This window comes from Barbus barbus (assembly GCF_936440315.1).
Source record: "Barbus barbus genome assembly, chromosome: 39".
Taxonomy (NCBI): Eukaryota; Metazoa; Chordata; class Actinopteri; order Cypriniformes; family Cyprinidae; genus Barbus; species Barbus barbus.
This window is the reverse complement of record NC_136717.1, coordinates 25,180,071-25,201,232: the sequence shown is the minus strand read 5'-3', so window position 1 is coordinate 25,201,232 and position 21,162 is coordinate 25,180,071. Positions and strand designations below refer to the sequence as shown.

At 35.3% G+C, this 21,162-nt stretch overlaps 1 protein-coding gene across 6 annotated transcripts in view; it reads left to right on the top strand.

Annotated features, from left to right (window-relative positions):
* The window catches only part of LOC306858802 (oxysterol-binding protein-related protein 8-like), an 83,264-nt gene that overhangs the window by 8,527 nt on the left and 53,575 nt on the right, over positions 1–21,162 (top strand). For all 6 annotated transcript variants that reach the window (XM_079399542.1, XM_079399539.1, XM_079399541.1 and 3 more), the window contains exon 2: positions 10,773–10,863. Coding sequence is in view for 2 of the 6 variants with exons in the window: in XM_079399538.1 (XP_079255664.1) it covers positions 10,819–10,863 (45 nt within the window). In the remaining 4 variants the exon portion in view is untranslated. The remainder of the gene's footprint in view (positions 1–10,772; positions 10,864–21,162) is intronic.

Genomic DNA, 21,162 nt, shown 5'->3' with positions numbered 1-21,162 from the left:
GGACAGAAAATGCAAAAACGGTGCACAGGTGCATTAAAAATAGGCCTCAGATCAGATGTTTTATGGCGCAATGAGATGGATGGTGCCTCTGAATGCATTACTTTGGGTGTGACTCTCTCTCTTTGATGTCGAGTCGGTATGACTGCTATTCTACACCCTCTTCCTCCCCTTCAAAGCTAAATAATCAAGTTTTATGTGGCTTTTTAAAGACACAACTGGCACATAGACACAGAGGGTTGATTGTTGTTCTTGCCGTCTGTTTTAGTGAGATTATTGCTTTGCCTTGAGCAGATGTTTAAAATCTCTTTAACTGAAAACTCGCTCAGGCCACTTTAAGACATATTGATGTGTGAATCTTCACTAATTGAATATCAAAGGATGAAGAGGCTGTTGTTTAGAGACAAATTTTCGTAAGTATTTGCAGCTGGTGCCCTGAGGTGCTGGTTGTTCGGCTTTTGTGTGGCTCTTATTACATAATTCAATTTCCTGGCTTCGTTATTAAATGAAGTCAACCTTTTGTTGCTGCTTATAAAAATGTCACATGGTAGTGTCACAAGACGTCTTTCTGTCTGTCAGGGTGGGTGATCCTCCTCATAGTCTCTCAGGACAAAAACACTTGAAGATCTTGTCTGCTCTATAAATGCTTCAGTGGTGGGATGCTGTAATACGGTAGTTTTTGAAGAACAATTCACGATAAACAATCAGGGTGTGTAAGTGATGAGGTTACGTCATGGAACCCGCTCGGACGTGGGCAGAGATTTCTCCCTAGTAATGACGATCTGACCTGCTAATCTGTTTAAGCCTAGTGCTGAAAAGAGAAGGAGAATGAGAAAGCAGGAGAGAGTGATAGGGATGTGCTGACAGGCCACAGCGGCCACGCATCATCAGCTCTGTCATCGAATCATCAGCGCTATTTATGAAGGCAATATCATTAACACCAAGTATTTCTGCAGACCTTGTTGATCTTCTCCTGGAGTCATTTAACTCAAAAGTTAAGAATGTTATTGATGATATTGCTCTGATAAAGGTCAGCAAGAAGACGGGGCAGACAAAAATCAATTTGGAGAAAATCAACAGCAGTTCAGAGCATGAAAAGACGATGCAGAAAAGCTGAGCGGATGTGGCGGAAGACGAAACTCGAAATTCACTATAGCATCTATAAAGACAGCCTTCATGCTTTCAATGTGGAACTAGCCACAGATAGACAGACTTTCTTTTCAAACCTTATAAACAGTAACTTAAACAACACTCGCACTCTTTTTGCGACTGTTGAGAGACTGACAAACCCCCCAGTCAGAGTCCCAGCGAAATGCTCTCCGACAGCAAATGCAATGAGTTTGCTTCCTTCTTTTCTGAGAAGATCAATAATATCAGAAAGGAGATTGGCACATCCTCAAGTTATGCAGAGGTCACACAGATTCGACCGCAATTTCAAAAAGAAGTGACTATGTGTGTTTTTAAAAAAATTGATAACAAATTTTGGAAGAAATAGTACAGCACCTTAAATCTTCAACCTGCTATCTTGACACACTTCCCACATCCTTTTTCAAAAATGTGCTTAACTGTTTAGAAGCTGATCTCTTAGAAGTGGTGAACGCCTCACTTCTTTCTGGGACTTTTCCAAACTCCCTTAAAACTGCAGTTGTTAAGCCCTTTCTGAAAAAGCGCAATCTTGATAACACCATGTTGAGCAACTATAGACCCATATCAAATCTTCCTTTCATAGGTAAGATTATTGAAAAGGTAGTTTTTAATCAGCTGAACAACTACTTAAACTCAAATGGATACCTGAACAATTTTCAATCTGGTTTCTGAGCACATCACAGCACAGAGACAGCACTCATTAAGATAATAAATTATATTCGCCTCATTTCTGATTCTGGCATAATATCAGTGCTGGTACTACTAGATCTTAGTGCTGCGTTTGACACTGTCGATCATAACATACTTCTAGAGAGACTGGAAAACTGGGTCGGGCTTTCTGGGATGGCACTCAAATGGTTCAGATCATACTTAGAAGGGAGAGGTTATTATGTGAGTATAGGAGAGCATAACTGTGCGTTCACACCGCCGGCGGCGAGAGCGTCAAAATTCGCCCTGGCCGCCCTGACTGCGACGCTGTAGAAAAGATTCGTGGACGCGCTGACGCTCTGACGTAGATCGTATGCTCGTCTTGTATTTAAAGGAGCCGCAAAGGAAACAAGCAGGTTGATCTTGTGCAGACTGACCACAAGTAGAGTATAAGTTAATATTTGAAATGTGAAAGTGAGAAATTGATCGATGGAAAGAACTTAATTGTAGTTACATGTTTGCTAACCAAATAAACCAATTAAAAGCCATTTGTGTGGTGTGGATTTGTGTTCATGGTTAAGTGCTAGTCTAATTTCAACATTATAGGAGACATTTACTAGCCTTGGTCTTTCATTAACATTAATTTGTGTGCAGCCTACATTACAAACTGTCCAGATTGAAGGTGTTGTTTTGAGCAAATAAATTGCATTCCCGCTGAAAAACACACGTTGTAGCGGGAAAATGTCCTCTATAATTTTTATTTATTTATGTCCCTGTACACAAACAAGGACACGTCAAATATTATCGGGAAACCCGCCACAGCAATAATTAATCTCTCTTCCATTTTGCTTGGGAACTAATGTGGTCGGAACCAAAGTTTACAGGACTACGTTCTCTGGAACCCTCTCAAGCGGAGGACTTCTACATTCCGATTGGTTGCCGCCCAACCGCGTCATAGCTCATTACCATAAAGTTGACCTGATTTCAACTCTCCTCGACGCTCTCACCACCCAAGACTCGCCGCGCCGCTCTCGCCGGAGCTCGCCGCCGGCTCACATTGAAAATGAATGACTTCCGGCCACTTTGACGCTCTCGCCACCGGCGGTGTGAACGCACAGTAAGTCTAAGTGGACGGCCATGACATGTGGAGTCCCACAAGGCTCAATTCTTGCACCGCTCTTGTTTAGCCTGTATATGCTCCCACTAAGTCAGATAATGAGGAAGAACCAAATTGCCTATCACAGCTATGCTGATGATACCCAGATTTACCTAGCCTTATCTCCAAATGACTACAGCCCCATTGACTCCCTCTGCCAATGCATTGATGAAATTAACAGTTGGATGTGCCAAAACTTCCTTCAGTTAAACAAGGAGAAAACTGAAGTCATTGCATTTGGAAACAAAGATGAAGTTCTCAAGGTGAATGCATACCTTGACTCTAGGGGTCAAACAACTAAAAATCAAGTCAGAAATCTTGGAGTGATTCTGGAGACAGACCTTAGTTTCAGTAGTCATGTCAAAGCAGTAACTAAATCAGCATACTATCATCTCAAAAACATTGCAAGAATTAGATGTTTTGTTTCCAGTCAAGACTTGGAGAAACTTGTTCATGCCTTAATCACCAGCAGGGTGGATTACTGTAATGGTCTCCTCACCGGCCTTCCCAAGAAGACCATTAGACAGCTGCAGCTCATCCAGAACGCTGCTGCCAGGATTCTGACTAGAACCAGAAAATCTGAGCATATCACACCAGTCCTCAGGTCCTTACACTGGCTTCCAGTTACATTTAGGATTGATTTTAAAGTACTTTTACTTGTTTATAAGTCACTCAATGGCCCAGGACCTAAATATATTGCTGATATGCTCACTGAATATAAACCGAACAGACCACTCAGATCATTAGGATCGAATCAGTTAGAAATACCAAGGGTTCACACAAAACAAGGGGAGTCTGCTTTTAGCTATTATGCGGCCCGCAGTTGGAACCAGCTTCCAGAAGAGATCAGATGTGCTAAAACATTAGCCACATTTAAATCAAGACTCAAAACTCATCTGTTTAACTGTGCATTTGTTGAATGAGCACTGTGCTATATGTCCGAACTGACTGCAATGAATTTTGTATAATAATTTTCTTTAAATTTATTTAAAATCAATTTCTATATCATTTTAAAATTCCTTGTTTTTATTATTTTTATTTCCATTTTCACTTTCTTTTATGTAAAGCACTTTGAATTACCACTGTGTATGAAATGTGCCATATAAATAACCTTGCCTTGCCTTGCCTTGCCTTGCTCTGTGGAGCGAGCGGCGGCTCACACTGAGCGGTTTTAGGTTCAAGGGTTTATGCATGGACCATCAGCACTGGGTGCTTGAGAAAGATGTGATGTTGCTGTAGATCACTATAGATAAAACTGAAACAAAAAATAAAATAAAGAAATAAATGTATTTTGTAATTGTATCATGTTGTATTTTTGTAAAAAAAAATGTGTACATTTTTGTAATGAATGATATTTTTATATTTAAATAAACATGATACATATATAATTCTATATTTTAAAGAAAATTATTTATTTAATAGTTTAGTGTGTGTGTGTGTGTGTGTGTGAAATAAAATACATTTTATACAATTAATTCTATGTAACAGATTTACATTTAATATTTAATATAAAATGATATTTATAGATTTTAATTAAAAAGTATACATATAATTTTATGTATAATAGAAAAAAGAATACACTTATATGTATATATAATATTTGAGGATATAAAATAAAAGAAATAAACTTATGCATTTATATTAATGCTAAGATAAATTAAATAAAACTTTATACATAATAATTATTATATAATAAATTGGATTAAAAAGTTTTATTTTATTTATTTTAGAATTAAATAATTATATACACTGAAAAAAATGCTACAAAAATTTTTAAGGTAAGTGATTGCAAACTATTTATTTTAGCTACATTTAAATAAACAAATTTAGTCAACTATATTTGTTTATTTAAATGTAGCTAAAATGAATTGATTGCAATCACTTACCTTAAAAAGAATGTAGTAAATTCAGTTAATAATATTTTTAGGGTATATATATATATATATATATATATATATATATATATATATTGATTTGAGTAAAAATGGTGTGTAATGTTATAAAACAAAGAAAATACAATATACATGTATACTTCTATATATGACTTAATTATAAAAACAAGCATGTGTATATAAAATATATACTATTTAATCATATAAAAAGGAACAAAATAAATACATAAAACACACACTTATGGTTATGAGGTCATAGTCATGAGCTCATTAACATATGACTGATTGTATTTACATATCAATACCTATTCCAAATTTAGAGACTTATAGCGAGAATGTTGTTACTCATTTTTTCAAACAGGTTAGCCAACGTCATTTACATAAATCTTAAAGTCCCAGAAACAGCCTGATTAATTGTAAACATTAAAGAGATGAAAAAGTTTTATTAGACAGTTGAAGTGGTCTTCAGGGGAGCGATGCTGCAGAAGTGACTCATGAAGCATATTGTCAGACTGTGATCTGAATGAGTGTGAGCCGCTGTGCTTGTGTGAATCTGTATGTGTGATACGAGCCGGTTTGTTCAGTGTCTCAGTGGGGTAGATGAGTCGCTCGAGCTCACACAGGCAGTCTGTGTAGAGAAAAGAGGATATTTTTACTGAAAAACACACCATTTATCTACTGCTGCCACCTGGAACAGACACACACTTGTTCTGAGAGGAACAGCACAACAGTGGATTGTAGAGTTGAGAGACTAAAATGTCTGTCATTGAAATTATCAAGCGCTCAAATGAATCACAGCTTCTTTGTATAGGGGCTTATTTAGAGGGATGTTTTGTCAACTGAGCTCTTTAGACGAAAAATATATTCTTGAAGTACCCAATGAAAATTTTAAGTTGGTCACATAACATGCAAGTAAACAAAATGTATATTTATATATTTAAAAAAATTTTATTTAGAATTTTTAAATTCTGTAATATAGGGCTTCATGCCTAAATTAATATTGCAATTATTGCCTGCAGTTGTGTGTCATTCAGATTCAACAGGTATGAAGCATGTCGGCGCACAGTTGTGCGCCACTTTCTGGTTGTCGTTTGCGTCCCGCTGGTGTGTTAATGTGACAAGGTCACTCTAGAAGTCACACACAGGGTGTGTTGACTAGTCAGTAAGCTGTGAGTCTCAAACAGTTTCACATGGTCTGAGATGGGAAATGGCCGATAGAACAGTGTTATTTTAGTGTTCATATACTGTTATAGTTAACATTCATATTTCATATCATCTTGCGCTTCAGGGCGTATGCCTATTTTTATCCAGTAAATGCTGTAGAATATGAATATAATTATATGTTTTTTTTCATACCCTATACGTCTGAAAATCCAATTTGAAGCATTTAGGGTTTTGAAGATCATGATAAACATGAATGCGCTGAAGTATATAGTGCAAACCGAACTCTATCTCTGAAACTAAAGCATAACCGTCCTGTTAGAGACGAAAGCTGCAGTGAAACTGGGTCATGCAGATTGAATCAAATTAGACTGGCTACCTGAATGTGGGGGAAGTCGTGGCCTAATGGTTAGAGAGTCGGACTCGTAATCGCAAGGTTGCGGGTTTGAGTCCCCGGCCGGCAGGGATTGTAGGTGGGGGGAGTGAATGTACAGCGCTCTCTCCACCCTCAATACCACGACTGAGGTGCCCTTGAGCAAGGCACCGAACCCCCAACTGCTCCCCGGGCGCCGCAGCATGGCTGCCCACTGCTCCGGGTGTGTGTTCACGGTGTGTGTGTGTGTGTGTGCATTTGTTCACTACTCACTGCTGTGTGTGTGCACTTGGATGGGTTAAACGCAGAGTACCAATTTCGTCACGACTTTTCATTCTCCGCCGTGGCAGAGGGTTGGACAGTTTCTCTCACAGATTTGACGTCTCTCATGAGTTTGTCACGTATGTTCTCACAGATTGAATGTTAGCGTGTAGGTGGCAGTGTTGACGGTCACAGGCTGATGCCGAGATTTGCACTACAGCCGCTCGTGGGAAATTTACAGAAGGCTTTTGGCTTTTTGCTTTATTATTCACTGTGAAATCACAAAGATAATCTAGGAATTGGTTCGATGCTGCTCTTCTGGTTTATTTGGCCCATTGTGGTTTTACTTCTACAAACAGATTTTCCTTTTCCAGTTTTAGTATCTTGATTCCCTTTCTTCCTCTTTTGTGGTTTGATCTTAAAGCCTGAATTGAATTTATTGTGTTTTTAAAGCCTTGTTCACCAACCTTGGTTTCCACTAACGAATCGAATCAGGTGCGTTTAATAAGGGAAACATACAAAATGTGCAGAGATAGAGGTGATCTAGAAGCGCTGACCTAAAGCAGCTAATCCTTCATGTGTAATGATGTTATTTCTACACACTGACAGGGTGTCAATACCTCAAATCAAGACTAAATGTCCTTGAAAAATTGCTTTGATGTATCAGTAGGAAGAAGCAGACTCCTGTGATGTTTTCTTTGTCTACAAGATGCTTCAAATAGCTTTTTATAGTTAAAAAAGAGCACAACATTATAATGCAGTGTGACTTGAGAGCATTGTTATTTTAAGAGTTTCTCTATTACTCTAATATGATTTGGGAAGTTTAATTCATTTTCTTGAATCAGTTTATTTTGATCTGTTTCAGTTTATCTGTTCTAAATATTCATTGTGATTTATTTTTTTTGCGTTATCAAAAAAAAAATTCATAAATGTCTGTGGCACTTTACAGTTATATATGATTTTTACATGTTTTAGTAAAAATGTATAGAAGTACATTTTATTGTTTATTACCATACACTATTATATTGATACATTTAAATAAAATAATTCAAAAGTCTTCCTTCAATTTGTTTTATGAAAACTGGAGTGGAAACATGCCTTGATTATTTTTAACTATATTTTACTGTATTTAACATTTCAGTGGCTGATTTATAAGTGGCGGTTGCTTTCAATTATATATATTTTACATTAAAAAAGGGCATTATATGATTTATTTATTTATTATTATAATTATTTCTTTAGGATATATATATATATATATATATATATATATATAAATATTTTTATAAAATGCCTTGAGTATTTTTAACTGGTTGCTTTTAATTATATATATTTATATTTTTACATTAAAAAAGGGCATGGCAAAATAACCATTTCTTTATGGTTATTATATATAACATTATATATGTATAATTTAATATATAAATAGTTTTATAAAATGCCATGATTATTTTTAGCTACCTGCCCCATGCATAAGAAAATCTGAAGTCTACTGAAGGCTTTCTGCGACTGAAAAGTGGTAAATTAGCATGTTAAATGAGCAGAATAGGTGTTAAATAAACAGAGGGGCGTTTAGAGAGCTAAATATTCCTCTCCGCTCCTGTTGTCTGGAGCTTCAATCGCTGTTCCCAGACCAGCACAACCCTCTACAGCCTTTCACCTGCACCGGCTTTGTGTTTCACTGAACGCATTGAAGTGTCCTTTGATGTCGCGCCTGCAACTCTTTCCATTCCCTTTGGTCTGCAGTGTGTGTGTTTTTGTGTGTTTGCGGACCATTATCTCTGGTGGATGTGATATTTGTGTGGTATCCCTGAGCCTGCAGTTGTGTGTCATTCAGATTCAACAGGTATGAATGTAGTTTAAGAAGCATGTCGGCGCACAGTTGTGTGCCACTTTCTGGTTGTCGTTTGCGTCCCGCTGGTGTGTTAATGTGACAAGGTCACTCTAGAAGTCACACACAGGGTGTGTTGACTAGTCAGTAAGCTGTGAGTCTCAAACAGTTTCACATGGTCTGAGATGGGAAATGGCCGATAGAACAGTGTTATTTTAGTGTTCATATGCTGTTATAGTTAACATTCATATTTTAAATTGGTTTCTATTTTTATATATTTATTTAATACTTTGCATTTTATTTCATTTTTTAGCTTAGTAGTTAATTTTAGTTTAGGTTATTTTCAGTTTTATTTTACTTATTATTAATTTAATTTATTTATGCATTTTTGGATATGTTTTTTTTAATGGCTTTTATTTTTACCCTTTAATACTGTTAATTTCAATTTGTTACATTTTTAATAATATATTTTTATTTTAGTTTTAGTTTTTATTTTATTTATTGTTTTATTTTATTTATTATTTATTTAGTTTTAGTAATATTTTGAAATGGCTTTTATTTTTTATACATTTTTAAATACTTTTGAAATTTTTGTTAAATTTGTAGTCGTTTTTAGGAATTTATTTACTGGAATTTGTTTTACTTCAATTTTTATTTTATTTATTTTTTATTGTTTTAGTTTTTATTTATTTTATTTTATTTATTAATATTTTTCATTGTAATTTTTTTTTTCTGTTCCAGCTTTTCGAGGACAAAAGGATATACAGCCACATCAAATGTAGCTGCTAACTGACCTAAAGAGTGTATAGAGGAATCTACTCTGAAGAGAATATAATCAGCAGATAGCGTACTACTAATTTGAACAGTGTCAGCTAGCCTTCGCAAGTCTCTGGCAACTGTTAGCATGATGACTTCAACCATCTCTCTAAAACACAATGCTGAATCGATGCTTGTCAGTTGCCTTTACGTTAACGGGCATTGCGCAGGCAAACAATCGAACGCAGAACTTTTATAAAAATCAACCAATGGTGGCATAAAGACCGCCTTCTCTGATGCTTGATAGACACCCTCTCATTAGCATGTTGAGCTGAGGAAAAATAAATACGGAACTACATTCAAAAATGAATAAACATTTGATGGGGAAAAAAAAAAAAACTTATTTCCCCCAACATTCGTTTAATTTATTTAATTATTTATTTTCTCGCACATTTAATTATTTATATATTTATTTATACAGGAATATGTGGATTTATATATTTATTTATGTATTTATTTGCACATTTATTTATTTATTTATCTATTTGTGTATTATTTTGTGGATTTATTTATGTATTTATTTATTTATTTGCGTATTTATTTATTTATTTATTTTTTTTGCAGGTTTGGTCCTCCATAACACTGCTATGCAATAAAGTATGTGTATATACACACACGCGTGTGTGTGTGTGTGTGTGTGTGTCTGTATATATAATAATAAAATAAAAAGGCAAGAAGAGCTCAGGTCAGTTAAAGGGTGTAAATCAAGCCTACACTGTTACAGTTTCACAGCCAATAAGGCCTCCTGGACCATTTCTACTTTCTCTCCTTCGTTTTTTCCCCCTCAATGACCTACTTTGCTAATTATAGATCAGAAGTTTCCGCCAATGAAAATTTGGTCTGAACAGTTGACAGGCCATGCGTTGAATCAGGGTCTGTGTGGCACCTGAGGACGATCATGCAGTGTGTGTGTGTGTGTGTGTGTGTGTGGGCAGCTTGATTGATGGCGTCATGGTCGGATAAAGACCATTTTAACCGAGAAGAGCGAATTATCTGAAGCACCTGTGTGAAGAGTGCCATCGATGTTTGCACTTCAAATAAGAGCCGTTTGTGTCATATATTGTCAAGATATTTGCTGGAAAAATGATGGCTGGTCATTGTGTTATTCCTTTAATTATGATTAAGATGTTTGGATAAGCTTAAATCATAAAAATATTTAGTCCTAAATTTAATATTTATATATTTTTATTTCATATAAATGTTTTAGCCATATGGATCATACAGTTTTAACAAAGTGATTAGTTTTAAAATACTAAATGAATAAACTAATATAATCCATATTTACCAGTCACACATAAATGAACAGGTAATATTTCTCTTACCTGTTTCTGCTATGTATGACTGCCAAAAATGCATCACATTAAGTTTATTAGTTTGTTAAAACTGTGTAATCCAAATGGAATTAAAGTTTACATGTAATTCAAAAACATAAATCCTAGTGCATGCAGCGTGACTCAGTTGTTTGAAGTAAATCTGTTTGTGTCTCCGCAGACATGCAGAGCTGTGAACAGTGTTGACCGGCGGCGTCTGGACAAACATGGAGCCTTGTGCCGAGTCTCAGGGAGATCCTGAGAGAGCTCAGGTGAGCGATCTCTCTCACACACACACACACACACACACACACATTCATGTGGATATATTGAGCTATTATATCCACAAGGTCTTAAACATCAATAAAACTGCCTTCACAATGCAAAAAACAGGCTTAATCTCCTTTAATTTTATTAATAATATTATTTTGTGACAATGAGAAGTATCCCAGCATGCATTAGTGCTTTGTACTGTTCATTATTCACAGGCTCTGACAGCTGAGGCGTGTTTCTGTCTTTTGTAGTTGCTAATGGGGACAGAAAGTGTGTGAGTGAGGTGATTTTAAAGTGTGTTTGGTGTCAGCAGCAATAGCTTTGTTCTTGTCATTGTGAAGGCAGTTTTATTGATGTTTAAGACCTTTTCTTATTAATAAGTCCCTATTGCTTATTACTGTTAAAAACTTATTACGTAAAAACGAATAATTATTGGGAAAAAATATTGTTATAATTATAAATAATAATTAATGAAATATTAATGGATTTAAGATTATATAAGTGTATTAATTTAAATATTAATAAATAAATAAAATATATATATATATGTAATAAATATATTTATTTAAATAATATAATTGATATTTAATATAATTTAAATTAGGAAATTGTGGTACAATTGGTGGCACTGCCTTTAATATATGCAAATTAATAATAAAAAATAAAAAAAACGAGTATTTTAAAAACAAAAAATACTATTATAAGAATGTAATAATATAACACTAATATTAAAGGGGGGAAAATAGTTTATGATTTTTTGTTTATAAAACTGTTTATGAAACATAATATTTGCCGTTACAGTAATCAGACTTTGGGGGTAAAATAAGTTTAATTGTTAAGAAAATAATGTCACAATGCCAAAAAAAAAAAAAAGTATCTCAATAACACAATAACACCAGTGCAGAAATAGAAGCACATTAAATGTTGACTATTGAACACTTGTGTTTGTATTGCATTTCTGGTTATGTGAATTATTTCACACACAAGCCTCAGGTGTTACCCAGCATGCACCTGTGAGCCGCGCTCTCTCTCTCTTTCATTAACCTAACTGTCTGTTGAGCAGGAGTTGTGTAGGTGTTGACAAGTATTTGCTTTATTCACGAGTCGTTGAAGCCATTTGCAAGAACGAGAGCTGTGAGGGGTGCGTTTGTGTTTACTGCTCTGTTTATTTCAGTAAAATCTGGATCATATTCCTCTGGCGCCAAATGCGTCAGACGTGTCAGAAAACATCATGTATTCATGTATGCGCTATATGAAAGCTTTAATGACCACGCTGAGATCAGAGCTGAAGGATGTCACTGTGCCAGACAGATTTGCTTTAGGTTCTCTGTAAGTGGGTTGTAACTGTACCATTCAACTGCACACCATTCATTCATAGAAGCATCTGCATCGGGTCATTAGCTAATTATAGCGTCTAATTAAGTGATCACTTCTTAATAAGTGTTTCAGTGGATCCTCCTACATCTGTACTAAGAATACACTGTGCGTTTGGTTTACAAAGAAATGCGCCTGTCATAATTAATATTCATTATTAATAATAATATTATTAGTAATCACTGTTTTGCACAAAGAAAAAGAATAAAATGAATTTCATCACTTTTCTGTCCAGATACACTGATGTGTTTTTATTAAAATAATTTCTTTAGCATTTATTTAAATTTTTACCACATAAACTACCATTATACAAATGTTCAGTTGTGCCTTTATACATAATATAATGTGATGTAATATAATAATATATTCTAGTTTCTTGAATTTTGGGAGAAAATGTGCTTAACTGTCATAAATAATGTCACAGAAATGGTAAGGATCGTAGTAATAGGCTTCATTTTTTATATTTTAAAATAAAATGTTTTAATATAATAATAATAATAATAATAATAATGATTAATATACTATTTATTAATATTATATTATTAATTCATTATATTAGTATAATATAATATATTGCAGTAATAATAATGAGATTTTTTCACATTATGGTTATATAAATCTAGAGAGAAAATTTGATTAATTGCCATAAATAATGTCAAAAACAGTAATGATCCTAGAAATATCTTTATTTTGTTTAGATTTTAACATATAATTTATTTATCTAATAGAATATAATATATAAAAATTATATAATATTCCAATAATGATAATGAGATTGTTTTCATATTTAAATTTTATGTTTATATATTTTTATATTCTAAAATCATTCATTTCTCATTTTCTTCATTTTATATTTTTGGGGTAAAAAATAACCAGTTTTTAATTTTATTTCTGAGAAGTGAATGTAATTTTTTTTTTTAACAGTGCTTTAAAACTTTTCGCTTGTTTTGTCGTTCCATGTCCTCGATTCTCTTCAGTCTGCTGTTCTTCACTGTTAATGGGCACACAGTGAAACAGTAATTGATCAGCCATGACTCCTAAATTGGTTTGAAAATAAGTATCGACTGGCACTATTACTCCACTGCTCTGAGTTATAAAGCTCACACCCTTCCTGTGTGAATCATCTGAGCAGAGAGACGGGATGAGCTGATATAAAAATACTGCAAGTTTATGACGTCTGCTGGATAAATCAGTAACCCTTGACCTGTGAGCCAGACCTGCATTATACAGGATCGTTTCTCATACTTTCATTCTGAGCCAAACGCTTCATTGAATGTGTAAACAAGTTGAATGTGTGGGGAAGTCGTGGCCTAATGGTTAGAGAGTCGGACTTGTAATCCGAAGGTTGCAGGTTCGAGTCTCCGGCCGGCAGGGATTGTAGGTGGGGGGAGTGAATGTCCAGCGCTCTCTCCACCCTCAATACCACGACCGAACCCCCAACTGCTCCCCGGGCGCTGCAGCATAAATGGCTGCCCACTGCTCCGGGTGTATGTTCACGGTGTGTGTGTATGTGTTCACTGCTGTGTGTGTGCACGTTGGATGGGTTAAATGCAGAGCACGAATTCCGAGTATGGGTCACCATACTTGGCTGAATGTCACTTCAGTCACTTCACTTAAACATTCCCTTTAGTTGCACAATGAATTTTTAAACTTTTAAATAAAAAAAGTACTCTTTGTGATTGGTTTTCGGTCCTTTGTATTAAACTATATGATGCTGTTTTGTTCCTAATTGCTTAAGCAGGATATGGTTTATAAAAAAAAAAATTAAACAGTGCACTTTTAAAAAAAAAAAGTTATTTTATTGCTTTGAATAAACATGCATTAGTAATATTTAGCTCGATGCACCCTTTTGTGGCTTCAGGAGCGAAGCCAAAAGCTGAAATTATGCCTTTTAAATTCGAAAATAATTTGATTATTGATGATATTTAAGTACAAAATTTGAATTTAGTTTTTCAGCCATTTTGACAGCGCTACATTACACTTGTCTTCACTTTCATCAAACTGACCCTGTGACCACTGATGTGTTATATATGTGCAGCGATAAGGAAGCGCAGCATAACTTCACATCAGATGGAGAAAGACTACGACTCACTAGTTGACAGGAAGCCTCTGCCACTCGTTTCCTGTCTTTGGAGGCGGATAGACACAAACCCAGAGCGGCTTGTATCTGACAGCAGATGTCAGCCATGAACAGGATGTTTCGACTAAATACAGACGCTCAAACACCAGTGGAAATGCGAGTTTGAGTTAGAAAAACAGCAGAGACACTAAGACGTTCACTCATCGGGACTTGCTGCAAACGCTCTTCTAAAAGTCTCACATTTATGGGAATTAATTTGTATTTCCATTATTAGCACGTTGTGTGTAATTACAGCTACTGAAGTTTAGGGTCTTTAGAGACCACCATCGATGCACTTCCGCTATTTATAGTCTGTTAGTATCTCCATATTGTTTCACTAATGAGTGCTGATATAAAGTGAAGCCACAGTATGAATTTCAGATCGTATATGTTTTCTTAATGCACAGTTATTTATGCTCTCTATTTTCTGTAATGGCCTCATGAAGTGGTTTATAGCAAATAGTTTGTTTTCGAATGGATGAATGATGAATTATTAATACACAGATGATGGAAACTGGAAATGAGTCATGATGAGTTGGTGTAATTATCCAGATGTCAACTCAGGGTGGTTCATAAATATGGAAGCATTTTATTAATAAAGAAGCATTTTATGAAAGTTTAAATGCAGTCTAAATAAATGTGGTCAAGAACATATTTTGTTTTAAAAGTACACAGAAATGTCATAAATGAACCATTCATAAGCATCGGTTCAAAAGTTATTTATTTTATTTTTAAAAATCCAGTAAAACAGTAAAATTGTGAAATATTATTACAATTTAAAATAGTTTTATATGTGATTATATTGTGAAGTGTAATTTATTCCTGTCATGCACAGCTGAATTTTCAGCATCATTACGCCAGTCTTCAATATCACATATGTCTAACGAGTTACTGCTCAAGAAACATTTCTGATTATTATCAGTGTTGAAGACAGACAAAACAGTGATCAATTTTATTCTTCATGAGTCTTTGATAAATAGAAAGTTCAAAAGCATTTATTTAATGATGTGTAACATTATGAATGTCTTTACTGTCACTTTGGATCAGTTTAATTAATTGATCATTTTTGCAACATACTGCAGATAGCCTAGATTTGAACATTTTGAGATGAAAATCTAATAATTAAATATTAATTTATAATATTAAAATATAGTTTATATATTTTAAGATGAAAAAATAAAGTATAATAATTAAATTAGTTCTAATAATTAAATATAATAACTAATAATTAAATTTCATAATGTTGCATTCAAATAAAATTAAATAAAACAATCAAAATAAAACACTATTATTTATGTCTTTTATTAAATATTTATGGAATTTATTAAATATTTATATATTTAATTTTTTACTTGCATGCCATGTAACCATTAACTGACGTGAATGTGTTGTTAGGAAATATTAATATATTAATATTAATATTAAATTATCTCTTTGAGTAAATACTTCATGTCAAAGAGGCTGACAAAAAGAGAAAAAAAATAGAAAATTGTGAATTGCTTGCTTACTCTATAGTCAATATGTCCTCAATGATAAAACAGTTTTTACATTGATTTAATATCATTTTTTCACACTGTTTTCTCTGAATCTGAACAGTTTAGACCTACAGTTTAGACCCGATTTCACTCATAACTTTATATTAAATGTTAAGTTACAGCATTTTGCTTTGGATTTGCAGTGTTGTATGTCCTTATTTAAGATAGCAAGGTAAAGGTGTGTGTGTGTGTGTGTGTGTGTGTGTGTGTCCAGTTCACTGACTGACCAGCTGTGAGAAACACTGAGCAAACAGACGATCATCTAATGATCAACAGACAGGGAAGAGAAGCAGGGAGGAGCGGCGTGTGAGATGGAGGAACGTGTGGGAGAACCAAGACATTTGTGTGTGTGTGTGTGTGTGTGTGTGTGTGTGTGTGTGTGTGTGTGTGTGATTTCTGTGTCTGCATAGACGCTCCAGCTCGCTCACGGTAGGCTAGCGCTCCATTTCTCTCTGTTACTCGAGATAAATCCAGACAGATGATGGATGGCTGGGTGTAGACGCCGTTCAGCATTGATATATGAGTGTCTTATTGGATCTTGTGTGAATTTGTTGGCCTGTATACTTGCAGACGGGAGTGTCGTGTGATTTGTGATGAACAGTTACTGAACTCTGATCAGCTGTGGACTGTGGTAATGTTGCAACTTTAGATGCTGGAGTTTTACTGTAGCGACAGCATTTGCATAGTGTGTGTGTGTGTGTGTGTGTGTGTGAGTCAGTGTGTGTTGTGACTGCTGGACACGAGACAGCTGTTGGCTAATCTGTGCCAGTGGTTTATCAGCGGATGTTCAGTCAAAGCATTATCAAACTGTTCAGAAAGCAGGCCTCTATCAGTTTACAGCTGTGTGTGTGTGTGTGTGTGTGTGTTTGTGTGTGTGTGTGTGTGTGTGTTTTTGTTTTTGTTTTTATATACCGGTGGGGACTTAAACCTGAATACACACTGACTCATGGGGACTTGTGTCACGGTGGTGACCTAAATTGAGGTCCCCATGGGTAAACAAGCTTATAAATCACACAGAATGAAGTCTTTTGAAAATCTGAAAATGCAAAAAGTCTCCTGTGAGGGCTAAGTTTAGGTGTAGGGCAATATAATATACGGTCTGTACAGTAGAAAAATCATTATGCCTATGGAAGTCCCCACGAGGATAGCAAAACAAGTGTGTGTGTGGGGGTGTGTGGGGGTGTGTGTGTGTGTGTGTGTGTGCATGTTTATGTGGTTTATGAGGACACAAATTTGTATAATGACATGGGTATGAGAGAGGTATTATAATATGAAGGTGGTTTATGAGGACACTGCCTATGTCCCCGTAATTCAAAAGGCTTAAAAAACATACTAAATGGTGTTTTTTTGAAAATCTAAAAATGCACAAAGTCTCCTGTGAGGGCTAAGTTTAGGTGTAGGGTTGGTGTAGGGCAATAGCACACACAGTTTGTTCAGTATAAAAACCATTACGCCTATGGAGAGTCCCCATAAACCACAAAAACCAACATGTGTGTGTGTGTGTGTGTGTGTGTGTGTGTGTGTGTGTGCGTGCGTGCGTGCGTGTCTGTGTGTGTGTCAGGACATCTTCACTATGGAAAGTCTCATCTAATGCCATTGTGACCCAGTCTCACGTCCTGTGTGTAAATACAGCAAAAGAAAACTAGATTTGTACATGTTCTGTTGAAAATGTCAGCATGTCAGGGTTTGCCATGATGACATGATTCCCCTAAAATATGACTGATAAAAATAGTGTTGTGCTGAAGATATGTAAATATGTACTTTTCAGATTTATTTTCCACTCCACCCAAACAAATAATTTGTTCTCATTTTTTAACAAGTTATTTGAGAATTAAATATCATTTTAATTATTGATGTATCATTTTAATATTTTCATTTATCATTTTAATATTTTTGTAATTTACATTTTTTGTGATATTGTAGTATTGTAATATTTATTTGTTTGAGAATTATATATATTTTTTACTTACTTTTCTACTTTACTTTTTTTTTTATCTTTCATATTAGGGTTGTGACGGTGAGGAAATTTTCCCACCGGTTAATCGACGTGTGACAACACCGGTAATACCGGTATCACCATGGTGGGGGGGGCATTTTAGTTTTCCCTCTTTTCCTCGCTTTCCTTGGGTTTTAAATAGCCTGTACGCGCCGTGCGCGTTTTACTTTCACTTTCAAATTAGCAGCAATTCTGCTTCGAACAGCTGTTTGCTTTTAGTTCGTTTGAATTTTCCGTCTTTCCCTCACTTTCCTTCACTTTTAGCACAGTGTCCATTTTACTTTCATTTTTAAATTTGCGGCAATTTGTCGTCAAGCAGTTGTTTGTTTTTAGTTCGTTTGAGTTTTCCCACACTTTCCTTTGCTTAAATAGCTTATAAAAGCACCGTGCGCATTTTACTTTCTCTTTTAAATTAGCGGCAATTTGGCATCAATTGCTTGAATTCAATTTAAGCAACAACAAAATACAACGTAGAATATAGAACTTTAACAAAGCGAATAAAAATACACCATGCTAGCCTATATGCCTAATATAAAATAACAAATAACTTACACAAAGTTTAAATAGGTATACAAAACTGAAAATCAGTAAAGAATGAGGAACAAGTAATTATGAAACGAAGAACGTTTATTAGCAAAACGAATAAAAAAGTTTGGAGGCACGGACAGCATACACCTTGATGTAAAATAATGAAAAAAAAAACAAATAACCAAGAAATTAGTGTTTTTTAATTTTTTTTAAACTTCCATTATCACTTAGATTAATGGCAGAAGTCAACAGGCTTTTCAAAATCCAAAATATTTTTAAAACGGGCACTTTTACATTTCTTTTTGAAACCCTTCTGCCATGGTCTTGTCTTTTCACCTCACTCTTCTTGTCAGTCAGCTCGACTCTCTCTCCTCACGTGATAAATTAAATCTGATCTGTGATGCGTGACTGTTGCTCATTCGGTGCCATGTTCAGTTTTAATTGTAGTGTCCTCTAACTGAATTAAATGATTTCTATTACTATTAAAAAAAAAAAAAAAAAAGACGGTCGGGGACGGTGCCGCGGTGGGCAAGTGACATAACCGGTGTTGCGGCTTAACACCATCTATCGCAGCAAGCCTATTTCATATATGAATTTTACACAGTTGTGGCCAAATTTATTAGAACACTTGACATATTTAAGAGTTTTCTGTTGTTTTTGTTGAATTGGCCATTACAATACCCATAAAACAAACTATTGCCAGAACTACCGGCGACAGAAGGAATCTGCTGTAACATTGAAAATGATGGACTGTCCCCTCAAAGTCCAGACGTCAACCCCATCGAGCAAATTTGGGGCAAGGAAATATACTGACACTATGCCAGAGAGATGTGCTGCTGTAATTGCTGCAAAAGGGAGACATGCCAAATATTAAAGTTAAAAGTGAATAAAAACAGTACGACCCACTTCATCTGATATTTGTTGTGATCAGATCAACCATCTGCATGTTTCATGAACATTATGAAATGAAATCATGATTTAGAGGCAAAAAAGGTCAGGTGTTCTAATAATTTTGGCCACCACTGTTTATGTAAATGTTGTTAGTTTTTTACATTTGAAAATTCTTTTTTTTAATATAGTTTTCATTTTCATATATTATTTAATAAACTATATTTTTTATATATATTTTTAGAATATTTTAGATTTACTTATTTGAGAGTTTGGTGTCTCATATTTGATTCAGTATATCATAAGCATGTGAGCACTGTCTCTAGCCTGCTCTCATTCTCAGGCCAATGTCTAATGTAAACTGGATTTGTTTATTTTCCATCGTTATTTGTCCTGCTGCCGTCTGTTTGTTTTCATTGCTCTGTTTCTTTGCCAGTAAAGCTTCACCTTTCCTCCATCCCTCTTCTTCTGGCATCTTGTGTGTTTGTCACCTCCACCTCTTCCTCGTCAGCTGCGTGTGATGCTAAACGTCTGCCATTAGCAAGTGTTTGCTGAATCCTGTAAGACCAGCTGACAGACGTCATTCGCCCATCCGATGCCTTTGCCTTCTCAGACTTCATTGACATTTTCACACTCCTGAAGTGGATGGAAAGTGGTTCGGTGACATTACCATCCCGTCACCTCCGCAATGTTCTCTCAAACGGAACACAATTTCAGGGAGATTTGGTGCTAAAAAGTAGACTGCCACGCCATTTGAAACGGCCCGGCGGTATATTAATGCTATATTAAAGAACAGCAAGACCACCGCGGAGGTAATAGGATCCACCCCAGGACCAGAGCGGCCCATTACCAGCCAATGAGGCGCATCTGAAAGCATCCCAGTGATGGATTGATACTCTATACAGCAGCTTTACCTTCCTCTCACCCTCTGTTCTCTTTCTCCCATCACTTTTTCCCTTTCTCTTCTCATTCTTGTCACAAAAAACACTTATTTGCTTATGTAACATGAGAGTTTTTGACTGTGAAAGAGTCACATATAACACCCAGTTTCTTTGCAGATTATTTTCAGCATAATCTACAGCATTAGTGTCATGCTGGCAATGCATTTATAAAATAATTCTAGTGCATCTCTCAATTTGTTTACATGATTATTGGAATATTGATATCTAATGAACAGATATCAATGACCATGAAAAAAAGATTAAAAGTTCATAGAAATTTATATGTGAGTTAGGGGTGTGCGATATGACGATTTTTGATCGTGGACGATAAAAATGTCTCCACGATCTGCTTTTGAAGAAATATCGTAGTATCGCGCTACCGCGCACATTGTCAAATACAGTTCTGGCGCCGCCGTCTCTATGTACTGTACAACACGACATACAGCAGTAGAGTTACTCTGACAGGACACTGCACTTATTCGCGATCGCAAAAGTACATTATTTGCATACAAGCCTTGCTGGTTAAATGTTTAATTCGCGCGCTGGTCTGACGTGCGCTTGTTCTGAGCGCATACACCTGAAGCACGCGCACTAAAACGCCTGTCTAACAGCGCCTGATTACTCAACTAACTTATCTTTTGCGCTAATACTGTCAATACACACAAGGTTTACATACAGACTGAGTTGGTTATCTCTAAAATGAAAGTAAATAGTTAAGAGAGAAACGGATGCGTGTCTGTACTGTATATTAGATGCGTGCAGCTCTTAAAGGGACAGGACACTAAACATGCTGTCGACTGTCATTAAAGGGATAGTTCACCCTAAAATTGAATTTCTGTCATTATTTACTCAGTGGAAAACCAAACAGTTGCTGGTCTACATTGACTTTGATAGTAGGAAAGAAAAATCCTATGGAA